The sequence below is a fragment of the Austrofundulus limnaeus genome, unplaced genomic scaffold (genome assembly GCF_001266775.1).
Source record: "Austrofundulus limnaeus strain Quisiro unplaced genomic scaffold, Austrofundulus_limnaeus-1.0 Scaffold1211, whole genome shotgun sequence".
In the NCBI taxonomy this organism is placed as follows: Eukaryota; Metazoa; Chordata; class Actinopteri; order Cyprinodontiformes; family Rivulidae; genus Austrofundulus; species Austrofundulus limnaeus.
Genome location: NW_013953613.1, coordinates 12,244 through 25,912, shown reverse-complemented (window position 1 = coordinate 25,912; position 13,669 = coordinate 12,244). Strand labels below are relative to the sequence as shown.

General features: G+C 39.8%; 1 protein-coding gene across 1 annotated transcript in view; it reads right to left on the bottom strand.

Annotated features, from left to right (window-relative positions):
* The window catches only part of gnav1 (guanine nucleotide binding protein (G protein) alpha v1), a gene marked incomplete at its 3' end in the record, with an annotated part of 29,910 nt that overhangs the window by 8,979 nt on the left and 7,262 nt on the right, over positions 1-13,669 (bottom strand). Inside the window, 3 exon segments of the mRNA XM_014031254.1 lie at positions 8,068-8,196; positions 11,128-11,288; positions 11,753-11,845. Coding sequence (XP_013886708.1) covers positions 8,068-8,196; positions 11,128-11,288; positions 11,753-11,845 — 383 coding nt within the window.

Below are 13,669 nucleotides of genomic sequence, written 5' to 3'. Positions count from 1 at the left end.
ATATATACGTATACATTTATAAAGTTAATATGATAATTGTTTTTATATCAAGGTAAACTTTAAATTTGTGATTAAATGCAACAAAATAAATTTTAAAGGCGAAGGATAATATTGTCCTTCCCTCGAGTTGTTGGCTTTAAGTAACTGAGCAATTAGCTTGCACAGTTTTAATGTCTCAAAATATGCTTTATTTATTTTTAAATATAACTTTAAAGCCAGCATCAACCATTAACTATATCTAATGCATGTTGATCATCCATGAGAATTCCCTGTCGGAAAGTGCAAGAGTTCAGACTTCACGATGGCAGGTACTAACCACAACTTATTAGTGATTACTGTTTACTTTTAATAGTATTTCTGTATTATTTTCTTCACATTTAGTCAGTTGTACACGTAGTTCTTTTCAGTGTTTATAAGAGAATGTGTTAAAACACTGTTTCTATGTAGGAAATACCAGGTAGAGCTCAGTTCTTGTTTGTTAGCGGTGCTCAGCTAGCAATAAGACTAGAAGAGTGACGTTTTGTGTTTAGTCAAAGCTAAACATGGCACACATTCCTGAGTTATCTAACACTGCATACATGAAAAACATTATGATGAAATTTACAACTGGCCCTTTGAGGGCCCTCTGTGAAAATGAGTTGGACACCCCTGCTTTTATGATTTCTTTTAAATAATTTACACACCATTTACACACGCATGCATGCAAACACACAAAAACATTGTTGGTTTTTGCCTTTCAGTAGCAGGCGACAACCAAATCAGGGAAAGTTGCCTTCCTGAATCTAGAAGACAAGAGATCACTTCATCAACAATCAGTTCAACAACTCCTTTAGTCAGGTTTCAAGGCTGAATCATATTTCTACCCCAATCCAAACTCCACTTTGTTGTTTTGTCTATGTCCACCAGCATGTGCGTGCAGTGATTGACCTTTGACCTGTGTGTAATAAGTATTTTTAGTCTAACATTGAGAGTTCTGATAATTACAGCACTGCAGATGAGGGTGAACTTATGGAGCATGAATAACAGGAAGCAGGACGAGTCGTCTATCAGTCAGAGGTGACATGCATTCCTTTATGGAAAGTTAGGCCTTTAATTGTTGAAAACCCTTGCTCCTGGTGGCTGGGACAGAAATCCCCCCTCAGCATTCAGATAGCTCTCGTCCTTCATGTCAGTTTTCATGAAACAAGGATTTAAAAATAAATAATAATGAGCCAATTGACCCCACACCTCTGATCCATTTCACTCAGTAATTATGGGTCAGGTCATTTGCATCTTCTGAATTAAACTCTGGTAAAATCTGAACTACACAGCTGTAATGTTTCATAAATGCACACAGTCACATCAGGTAAAAATAAAACTAGGATATTCCTCATAAATCTAGTAAAATAATTAATATTTTACACCAGAGTAAACCAGGCTCCATTCTTTTCCACTTACAGTAAAAAATGCTTCAAAACAGAGGAAAAATCTAGAATACTTTATAGCAGCTTATCAGGTAAATTAAATAAATGGCTGAAAAAACTAACAAATTAAACATTCATTATTCTCTAAAAATGTAATGAAATAAAAAAGAAAATCCAGTATATGACAGCCTTTAATTATCTAATCTCCCTCCTGCAATTAAACTTGGAATTAGCGCCTGTCTTTTATTAAACAGGTTTTCATCTGAGAAAACATCTTCTATTGTTTCATCAAACACATTCCAATCTGCTCCGAGCCATTTCCTGAGTAACATAATACTGGAAACATGTAAAACATTAATATCATAAAAATTTGATTTCCTTTTCTTAATATAAACTGAATATATTTTACACTGATGTGGAAGTCAGATTGTTTCACATTTATCTGTCTCACCTGAAGGAGCTGATTTTACTCTATTTCACAATTAAAGGCCTAATATGCCTTGAAGGAATGCCTATCAACCACTGCCTTTTATGACTGAGTATTCATGTTGAGCTGCGAGGGCACTGAGTTATAGTTTTAGTCGATCCTTGAATTTAATTTTATTCATGATCTTGTGTGATATGCATCCTGTTTTTGTTTTGTAAAAAAGAGCTATAAGAGTTATCACTCGAAAACATTACTATTATCCATCTAATGTATTATTCTTTAAACTGAAATTATTGAAATTTTATGATTTTGTTGATTACAATATCTCATTAGTTATGTCATTAGTTATGTATAAGGCTCACCTTACCTATAAACATCCAGAAAAACTTTGCAAAAAGAGCAAGCTGTTATAATCTTAAGCGGACAGAGTTGTTCGTGAAACCTACAGTAAATTTAGAACATGTTTGAAAGAATGGTGCACCTCAATCCAAGGAGTCAGATTATGGAATAATCTGGAAAATTATGTGAAAAGTGCCAAATCAAAGTACATGTTCAAGAGAATGATAAAAGTGGAATTGTTGAAAAAATATGAAACAGTATAATGTGTAACCATACAATTTGTTGTTCTTGAATGATTTGATGTTCTTGTTTTGTTAACTAAAGATACTACGTTGTTTGAATTGAGGAAAAAAGGGGCAGATATGAGATTTTTGTTCTTCTCTCTGCTTCCTTTCATTTCATTGTATTTGTATTTTTTTATTTTTATTGTACATAAAAAAATTTTTTTTCATGGAATGAATAAAATTTATGAAAATGAAAAATGAAAATGATATTGTGAGATCTCTCAAGATCTTTTAGTGCTCAGACTCTGTGTTGACAATGACTCTGCGCTATTACCACATCCATTTTAGCTGTGTGTAAAACTGACTGAGCTACAGTCAATTTGGTGTCGACTAATGATAAGAAGTTGTGGTGACAATCTTGAATTGGGTTGCCCCTGAACTGTAATGAGCTGTAGATGTACATCTGATGTTTACTTTAAGAGTCTCACTAAAATGGTTCATGAGATTCTTTATATTGCCAAAAGTATTTGCTCACCCATCCAAATGACTGTGCACCAGTGCACAAAGGTCCATAAAGACATGGATGTCAGAGTCTGGTGTGGATGAACTTGACTGACCTGCACAGAGTCCTGACCTCAACCTGACAGAACACCTTTGGGATGAATTAGAGCAGAGACAGAGCCAGGCCTTCTGTCCAACATCAGTATGTGACCTCACAAATGTGCTTCTGGAAGAATGGTCCAAAATCCCCCAAAAACACTCCTAGACCTTGTGGACAGCCGTCAGAACAGATGAAGCTGTTCTAGCTGCAAAGGATGGACCAACGTCATATTGAACCCTATGGATTAGGAATTATGTCACTTAAGCTCATATGTGAGTCAAGACAGGTGAGTGAATACTTTTGGCAATATAATGTATTTTGTTACCAGAAAGACAACTAAACATGCATGAACACAGGCAAAAACATTATAAAACCCTTTGATTTCAGACGCAGACAATAAATAGGGAAGGAGTTTCCAAGTTTGTTTTTGTTCCTCCAGACTTAAAGGAGGCATGTCATGAAAATTCACTTTTTTAGCCGTTAAACATATTTTGTTGTGTGCTTGGAGTCTATGAGTGCAAAAAAGTGCTGAGAAGACATCTTTATATTCAGTTTCGGGTCATATTTTTTTCAACTCATTCAGTTTTCTTTATTTTCTATTACATTTTCTGAACTATTACATGAAATTATTGGCAACAAAACTGCTAAATAAAAGTTTGGGTTTACCAGCTACAGTTTTGTCATCTTCATTCTCCTCTGGCTCTGGGTCAGACTCTGGCTTCAACATGTAAGGCTGGATGGACAAGTCTTCAGTTGTTGACATCTTTTAATTAATTTGTAGACAAAACGTGTCTGCGCAGGTACAGTATATAGTGGCAAACACCTATATCAAACTAGCTGAAGGGGGAAGCGCCTCATTTTGATTTAAAGAGACAGCTTCAAAATGAGTTGATCTGAGAACCACCTCAGAAAAGGGGCAATGGACGGAGCCACAGCAATCTTCAGCCACACTAAAGAGGTGAATGGAAACAGAAGTGCTGGGAGCAGATGTTTGAACAAATGAGAAACCTTACTAACCAATGAGGAGGAAACAAATTGAAAAAACCTACTTCATTTACGGCTTCAAGTGCAGCTTAAATATGAAGTAAGAGCAGAGATCTAAATTCTTGGAATAATTTTGCAGACACATTTGAAATCCACATAGGCACTAAAACGTCAATAAATACTTGCTCACTACTTCTAAATTAAAAAGAAAACTCCATTTTCCTCATTGACAAACACAAACCACCTCTCCAAATCTCTTTAAATCCATTTTGTGCCAAAAGTTATTATAATTACATTAATTTATGCTAAGCTCCTCATCAAACCCTAGGCTTAATCTTTTCAAAACATAAACACACAAACCTACGCACAGATGTGCACAAAGAGCCTGACAAACACTCACGCTGCTGCATGTTAATTATCTAAACCCAATTATTTATCTTCTCAAAGACTCCGATAAGAGAAGAGAGGGAGCGTGAGAGTGATCCATCCTGCAGCGCCACCTGAGACTCCGCTCCTTCAGCTCAGATCAGACGCCGTCACCCGATGACGTCCAAAAATATTTGAAACAAATAAAATCACCAACTTGTATCTGCCTGACTGACGCCATGGTGACTCAATCAGGAGGTCTGAGAGGGAAACACTATCTGAGCAGATTTGTTTACATTAACTGTTTTGATCTTTATGAAAGTTTTCCTGACGTAAAACGTTTGTCAAATCAGGTCAGACAAGTCGCCCAGAGATGCAGTATAAGCATTTAGGTGTCATAAAAGCTATATGCATTTAGGTGTCATAAAGGTAAAACAGATAGGATTTGTTCTTTTAACTCCACAGGAGAGTTATCATCAGACTGGGATGAAGGAAGAAATGCTCATCGGACAGAAAAGTTTTGAAAAGTGGAATAATATCTAATTTTCTTCAGTATGTTAACAAAAACACCATCACATGTCACCAACTCAAAAAGAAAACACTATGGGGCTGATTTATCAAGAAAACCAATACAAATTTCCTGTGCAAATTCAAAAAATAAAAAAAACGTGCTAAAAGTGGAGGTGTTGTGCCTGATTTACTAAGACTGCATGTGCAAAGGATAACAGGTCCAAGTTACTGAAATGAGCATTTAGTATGTTTCACTGATGGAAGCAAACCAGAAGTAAAAAAGTGACAAAAGTGTTATTAGTCTGATTTTTTATTCGTTTAGTTAACTTTTTGGTTGCACAGTCTTCTGTGATTCTTTAACATCAAATTAAAAAGAGTTTTAATAATTTGTCAACCAAATCACACATCAGACATACATGTCAAGTTGATTCTGGTCCACCAACTGGCGTCGGGGGTGGGGGGGTCGCCACCAACATTACTTGTGGTGGGGATGGTGCGCTGCTGATCTCAACTCGGGACATTGTGGGTTGTTGGGCGGAAAACTTCGAGGACCTCCTCAATCCTACCAACACATCTTCCCATGAGGAAGCAGAGCCTGGGAACCCTGGGTCAGACTCTACAAACTCTGGTGCCGAGGTCACTGAGGTGGTTAAAAAGCTCCTCTGTGGCAGGGCGCCGGGGGTGGATGAGATTTGCCCTGAGTTCCTTAAGGCTCTGGATGTTGTGGGGTTGCGTTGGTTGACGCGACTGTACAATGTTGCATGGACATTGGGGGCAGTTCCCCTGGATTGGCAGACCAGGGTGGTGGTCCCCCTATTTTAAAAGGGGGACCGCAGAGTGTGTTCCAACTATAAGGGGATCACACATCTGAGCCTCCCTGGTAAGGTCTATTCGGGGGTCCTGGAGAGGAGGGTCCAACGGATAGTCGAATCTCAGATTCAGGAAGAGCAGTGTGGTTTTCGTCCTGGTCGTGGACCAGCGGACCAGCTCTACACCCTCAGCAGTGTCCTGGAGGGTGCATGGAAGTTTGCCCAACCAGTCTATGTGTTTTGTGAACTTGGAGAAGGCATTCGACCGTGTCCCTCGGGGACTCCTGTGGGGGGTACTCCGGGAGAATGGGGTACCAGGCCTATTGATACGGGCTGTTAGGTCCCTGTATGACCGGTGCCAGAGCTTGGTCCGTATTGCCGGTAGTAAGTCGGACTCGTTTCCGGTGAGAGGTGGACTCCGCCAAGGTTGACCTTTGTCACCGATTCTGTTCATAACTTTTATGGACAGAATTTCTAGGTGCAGCCAAGGTGTTGAGGGGATCCTTTTTGGTGACCTTAGGATCACATCTCTGCTTTTTTGTGGATGATGTGGTCCTATTGGCTTAATCAGATCCTGATCTCCAGCTCTCACTGGAGCGGTTCACAGCCGAGTGTGAAGCAGCCCGGATGAGGATCAGTGCCTCGAAATCTGAGACCATGGTCTTGAGCCGGAAAACGGTAGTGTGCTGCCTCCGGGTCGGGGAGGAGGTCCTGTGCCAAGTGGAGGAGTTTCAGTATCTCGGGGTCTTGTTCACGAATGAGGGAAGAATGGAGCGGGAGATCGACAGGTGGATTGGCGCTCCTTCTGCAGTGATGCAGACGCTGTACCAGTCTGTCATGGTGAAGCGGGAGCTGAGCCAGAAGGCAAAGCTCTTGGTTTATCGGTCGGTCTACATTCCTACCCTCATCTATGGTCACAAACCTTGAGTAGTGACCGAAAGAACGAGATCACGAATACAAGCGGCCGAAATGAGTTTCCTTCACAGGGTGTCTGGGCTCTCCCTTAGAGATAGGGTGAGAAGCTCAGTCATCTGGGAGGGACTCAGAGTAGAGGCGCTGCTCCTCCACGTCGAGAGGAGAAAGTTGAGATGGCTCGGGCATCTGGTTAGGATGCCTCCTGGACGCCTCTCTGTTGAGGTGTTCCGGGCATGTCCCACTGGGAGGAGGCCCAGAGGAAGACCCAGGACACACTGGAGGAACTATGTTTCTCAGCAGGCCTGGGAACACCTTGGGATTTCCCCAGATGAGCTGCAATTTCATCCTCAAACTACCGGTACCTCCAATTTCATACAGACTTAAGATTTTTCAGCCTTTGCAGTCTTTATACAGATCAGCAAAATGATCATTGGACTGTTCATTTTATTTTAACAACATTTGTACTAAAAGGTATTTTGACAACAAATATATATCAGCTGTAGCAGCATCATATGACTTCTGGCATTTTACACATAGTCCACCAGGAGGCGTCAACACAAAAGTCAGAGACTTCACATGAGATTTGGGCCATCTTGTCGGGTGAAAGCAGATTACTTCCTACTCGCGAGCGCCCCCTCTGGTGGGGAAACTTTTTTCAGGGATACAAACCTTTTCAGAACACCGGTAGACAGCAGCCATTACAGACGAACATTTTTGTTGTTGTTCCAGAAGCGTCCTGGTCACACGCTAATGTCATTAGTTCGTTATCATTACTGAGCTGCAGGACTGCTTTTTCCCCTTTTTTTCAAGTCGCCTGCCTGGATCTGTTACTATCTCGCTCTGAAGCACGAATGAGTGTCACAGGTAAGGTCGTTTCAGCTGCTTTTTATGACGCGGTCTCATTTCCGGACTCAGTCATTTTGTGAATGAAGCCGATATTTCAGTTAAAATACATAAGTAAAAATATTTATCCAAGTATAAAACTACACCCTAACTTTATGGATGATTTTATGGATTTAATTTTACATATTACACTTGAATAAATACGGTACATCCTTTATTAAAGCAACAAACACATTTTCCACCCTTGGCACTTGTTGGGTTCTGTACATCGAGACGTTTATTCTCATCTCTCGCCCTGCCGTGACCCTGCGAGGCTTCAGGAAGTGAGTCGAGCCAATAAAAAATGAAGAAGGTGGTGTTCAGCGACAAATATGATCAACCTCCTGAGCTCAGATATCAGCCCTCTGCTGCCCTGCTGATAAAACCAACGACTAACTTTCAGACGTATTGACATATTGAACGAAGCCGCCCATCTTAAACTCACATCTCAGGCTAATCACACGGCTGTAGACGGAGATAAGAGAGCAGCAGATGGAGAAGTTAGGAAAGTTAGTGCAGAGAATGAAAGGAGGCATCGCTGAGTAACTCAGTGCTTCTTAAAGTGACTCATTCTGTAAAGTTACAAGGGCCAAGTGGCAGAGTCTACCTGAAAATAAGGTGGTTGACTTTAAACTGGGTCTCGATCACGCCTGTCGTCCTCAGTCGCACTCGCAGCACGTCTGTCTCTGTGGGCACGTATTCTGGAGAAGTGATGCGGCTCATGTTGTCAAAGAAACTAGGAGAGGAAGAGGAGAGTTAAAAAGAAGAGGAAGAAGTAAGAAGAAAAATAACCTGCAGTAAAACTGGAGATCAAAAGAATCAGTGAGGGGTGTGTGAGCTCATTGTGCTTGACGTGGTTGTGTCGACTGCCAGCTTGTGGGCTGGGAGTGCAGAGGTGGAGCTCCGGGGGGGGGTCCATCATGATGAATTTTCACATCGTGGTTTTACATAATAAACAAACTGAGGCCAAGCTTTTAAACACTGATGAGCACTTAACACAGGCAGCATGATGAAGCCTCTGTTTGTGTGCACACATTCAGTGAGACGTGATCTTTAAATCTCAGGCGTGCGCACGCACGCACGCACGCACACACACACACACACACACACACACCTCCACCTATGTGAACTGACTGTGACATTCACAACTAGTCATCCTGAATCAGTTTCTTGGACACAGACACACATCCTGCTGCTTTAAAAGAAAAAAAGTAAAACGAAAAATTTGCACAAAAAAACATGCAAGCCTGTTGTTTGAGAAACATTTTAAGTTTCCAACAGTAACATTGTTTTTTTTGTTTGTTTTTTATTTTTAAAGGTTGATTTGATCAAGAGTTTTCTTCAAGGTTTTCTGAAGGTCTTTGGCTGCTTTTTTTTTTTTTTTTTACTCATTTTCAGTCCATTTTTGTATCATATTTGATCCAGATATCTGATATTATGTAGCATTAGCTTAAAAAAAAACCTAAACTACAGAAATTTATCTTAAGCAAATGAAAAGTGCCTAAAGGCTGTGTTTTGAAAAATTGGGGGAAAAAATCAGGACCTTAAAGATACATTTCCTTTTAGCTGATTAATACCAGTGTTCCAAGTTTTCAGCTCATCAGTCCCCTTTACTTAACCAGATAAAACCCACTGAGATAAAGACTCATCAAGTTCAGGCTAAAATGCTGTTTTATATGTTGTGTTTTTTTATTGATTCAACTTAATAAATTTAAACAAATGCTGTTTTTGTAACAAGATGCTGATAAAAAAGTACCTACAGAAACAATTTTTAATTATTAGCTGGTGTTTTGCTCAATTGTTACGTGTTAACATGACTCTGATTCATCACCCAAGTTTAGGAGCCTTTTTATGACAGAAAGATTCATTGTTTTAAAAGGCTTAACAAACAAACAACAACAACAAAACTACTCTGCTGAAAAAAGTCAGACTCTGGACAGAAAAAGAGTGGAAAAGAAGCCAAGCCTCCCCCTACCCCCTAAATTAAATAAAATAATTAATTAATTAATTAATTAATTAGTTAGTTAATTAATTTCCAGAAAGAACTCCTGGCAAAGACCTCTTTAAAGATTGCAAAAAGAGTCAAAGTCCTTGGAAGTAAAATGGAACGAAAAGAGGTTCAAGACTTTTGCATAGATTTTAAAATCCTAACATTATTGAGAACAATCAGTAGTAGGCATAAATGTTATGCCAGCAGGAACTGAATTAGAATTGCTCAGATTGAATCTAAATGTGCAAAATTTGAAATTGAATGCATTGGTTTGAAAATAAATTTAACTAAATTTAAACTGATTTTAAAGTTTTGAATTTGAATTAATTTGCTTTGAAACTGTATTTTGGTTGATTAAAAATTCAGTTTGACTACTTTCACTTTCAGTTCCATAATTCAGATTTTTGTGTCACATCCTGGTCCTTGAGAAAGCCAGGCAGAGTAATCAAACACAGATCCACAGATTTATGCTTCACTTTGGTGAAGTTTCCCTTCTGTAATGTAACAGAGTTGATGCAATCCACTGTAAAAGTCACAAAAACAGACAAAGTTTTTTTTATTGCAGTGATTAATTTGACCTGTATGTAGAAAATGTTACATTTACATCACATCATGGATCACATGTTGATCAGATGCTGCTGCTGACTGATCCATGATGTGATGTAAATGTAACATTTTCTACATATAGATCAAATTAATCACTGCAATAAAATAACTTTGTCTGTTTTTGTCACTTTTACAGTGGATTGCATCAACTCTGTTACATTACAGAAGGGAAACTTCACCAAAGTGAAACATAAATCTGTGGATCTGTGTTTGATTACTCTGCCTGGCTTTCTCAAGGACCAGGATGTGACACAAAAATCTGAATTATGGAACTGAAAGTGAAAGTAGTCAAACTGAATTTTTAATAAACCAAAATACAGTTTCAAAGCAAATTAATTCAAATTCACAACTTTAAATTCCATTTCAAACCATTAAATTCAGGTTCAATTTAGTAAAAATTTATTTTCAAACCAATGCATCCAATTTCAAATTATGCACATTCAGATTCAATCTGAGCAATTCAAATTCAGTTCCTGCTGGCACAAGATAGATCCCATAAATCAGAGTTAACACCAAACTTATCGTTTGGTGTTAACTTTTGAAAAGCGGTCCTCACAGGTAGTGTAACACTATGCAGTGTGTGAGGTGACGGTGACGAGTGGCAGTTCTCAGTGGGAACCAAGGGGCCTGTCGGTGTGGATAACCCCAGAGTCGAGGCTTCTCACTGAGGCAGAGGATGAGAGGAGACGGCCTCCTGGAGTACTTTAGCTTCTTCTTACCACACCATGAACAGAGACACACACCATTCCCTCTATCATCCTCACATCTTTGTTTTCACTGTGCTGCCACTAAACTTTTAGTTCTTTTCGAACTCAAAGTGTCCAAAACGTTCCACTACTTCTCTCCTGCACACACACAAACCCACCATCACATCTGTATTTAATCCAAGTAGTTCAAATTCATGTTTTAAACAGATTACTGCGATCCATTTCCCTGCCTCTTCCTCTCCGCTCTCCAGATGTTGACTGCAAGTGACAGCGAGCACACGGCTGAAAACCTGCTACTAACGTCTGCTAATTAGACCCCCGCCTCCCCTCGGCTCAGCGTGAGTGTGAGCAGTGAAATACTCACTACAGTGCAGAGTCGTTGAGCTCGTACTCGTAGCCCCGGGCGGCCGCTGCCTTCACCCCATGGTCGGCCCAAAGGCAGGACAAGGCGTGGCCCAGGAAGGGAAATAACACCTGATCCTCGTCAAAGCACCGCCCGCACGACAGCACTGAGTGAGCGTGGACCTGAGAGAGGATGACGTGAGGACAGAATGGATGAACAATCAGGAACGAGCAGAGATGGGGGACAAATGTGATGGTTATGAGTCTGTTTCTGCTCTTCAGATTTAGTAGTCACCACAGATGCACAAATGAATGGAGAAACACACAAAGACGTGTAAACATAAATACACCCTTGGCAACATTTCATAGTGGAAATACGTTTGTGTCTCCATCTCCCAGCAGGAAGTGACGGGTGGGTGGAAAGCTCTCATAACTAAAACCACAAAGTTCAAATCAGATTAAACCTCACAATCCAACCACCCACCCATCATCTAACTTGCTGCTCTTCATCCAGTAGATTCAGTATAGAGACACTGCCCTCCAGTGGCTGTCAGGGTGAGCAGCAAGCTGCGCTGAGTTTGAACCTGAACGAGGACGAGGAAGAGATGGAGAGGACGTGGAAACACTCAGACAGTTTGAACTTCTACCTTGTTCCTGCTGTTGGCCAGGTTGATGCGGAGGACGCCCATTCCATGCAGGACGAACTTCATGGAAGTCAGCAGGTTATCCAGCACTGCAGGCTGCCAGAGGGAGGTCAAAGGTCAACACACAAGCTTGATTTGATGCTTCACTCATGAATAAAGTTATTATTATTAGTTATTATTAGTTATTATTATTCACTTTGTTAAGCAAACGTTGTGTTTCAGCCCATATTTACCTGAGTTTGACACCCCTGGTCTAAACGAGCATTTATGTATTCACCTGTTTGGATGTAACTGTTTTGATGCTTAACTGTGACATGCCTATCCATCAAATACAAAAAGTCAAAGAAAACACATTTTTAAATAAGAAACCTTGCATAAAATATGCGATTTTACCCATTTTGTCACATAAACTGATATTTTCTTTTGAACTTGGCTCAGCCAAAGTGCAACAGGAAGTGATATCAAAGGGGAACTCTTTAAGAATCTGAACTCCATAATCTTTGTTTATTGAAACAATATTATTTGAACTCTGACTAATCTTCATCTATCTCTGATAGAGACTCAAAATAATCTAAAGAAACATCAGATTCTTCTCTACAGTCTGTATTTAGCTATTTTATCAATGCGTTGTTCCATGCAGGCATTCCTCTCTGACATCACTTCCTGTTTCTTCACATGCAAATATCTCAACAACTTTTCATCTCAGCAGCGGAAAATTATTTTTGCAATATGCTAATAATGTTATCTTTCCAATAATGCCTTTATATTTATTTTAAAATTTTCATGTCACAGGCACTTTAAGACTGATGTGCCTATGTGTTGTTGAAATACAAGTCAGCTGATGACCTGGAATGATTCAATGACCACAGCTTTAACTTGTAACCATGCACATTTTTGACAAACAACACAGTAAAATCTCTGTTTCCACTCATTCTCGTGTAAACAGGGCCTAAATGATGTTGTGGGAACAAGTGTTGCCTCATTAACCAGTGGACAGTTTTCATGACACTGTCAGGAAGTAATCATTAAATTTAGTTTTACATCCAACCCTTTAACTTTTGTAGTAAGCATAATTCAAGATGGCCACCACGGCTTACCTGCTCACAAAACACTAACAGTTAAGTTTACAGATGTTGAGCCAAATTTGGTGTGGTAGTAGAAGATCTCCATCATGTACTCTGAGCAGGAAAAGATTTTGAAGAATCTGAGATGGGGCGCGGACACGACTCTTAACACGCAAGATAATCTCAGTCCAACACGATGGCAGGAAAGGTAACAGAAAATGCCTTCTATCAAGTAATACTACGTCTTAAACTAAAAACGTTCTTTGACCTTATCCCTGTATATGGTTGTTTTTAATTAATAATGTAAGAGTAAAATCCTGAAGGGATAAATGGAGGGAGCTGTGTTAGGTGGGTAGCTGAGTTGTCAAACAGTTCATTGTAACAAAGAAATTGAGCTGAAAAACAACCATGTTTTAGATTTGCCCTTTGGATACAGTCATTCATGCAAATAAAAAGTCAGTTTTGTTGTAAATAGCAGCAGCGCTTTGAATAAACAACTGAGAACTCAACCCATTATCTTCCCTTACTGCCTTTTACCCAAGACACCACCGTTAAAATCAAATAGACATGAATGAATGACCGACCGCAGTGGGATTCTCAGTCAGCTCCTTCATCTGATTTGTGAGTGAAAAATCAGTGACGTTCAGCAGTGCTTTACTTTTACACTTAATCCAACATGTTCAGTAGCATGAGGCCAACAGGCAGCGTTGTCCAAATCCATTATTATCTACAGTAAGTCATGTGGCTGCGTAAGAATGGATAAACTAAAACCTCAGATTTTACCAAAGCGTGTGTGTGTGTGTGTGTGTGTGTGTGTGTGTGTGTGTGTGTGTGTGTGTGTGTGTGTGTGTGTGTG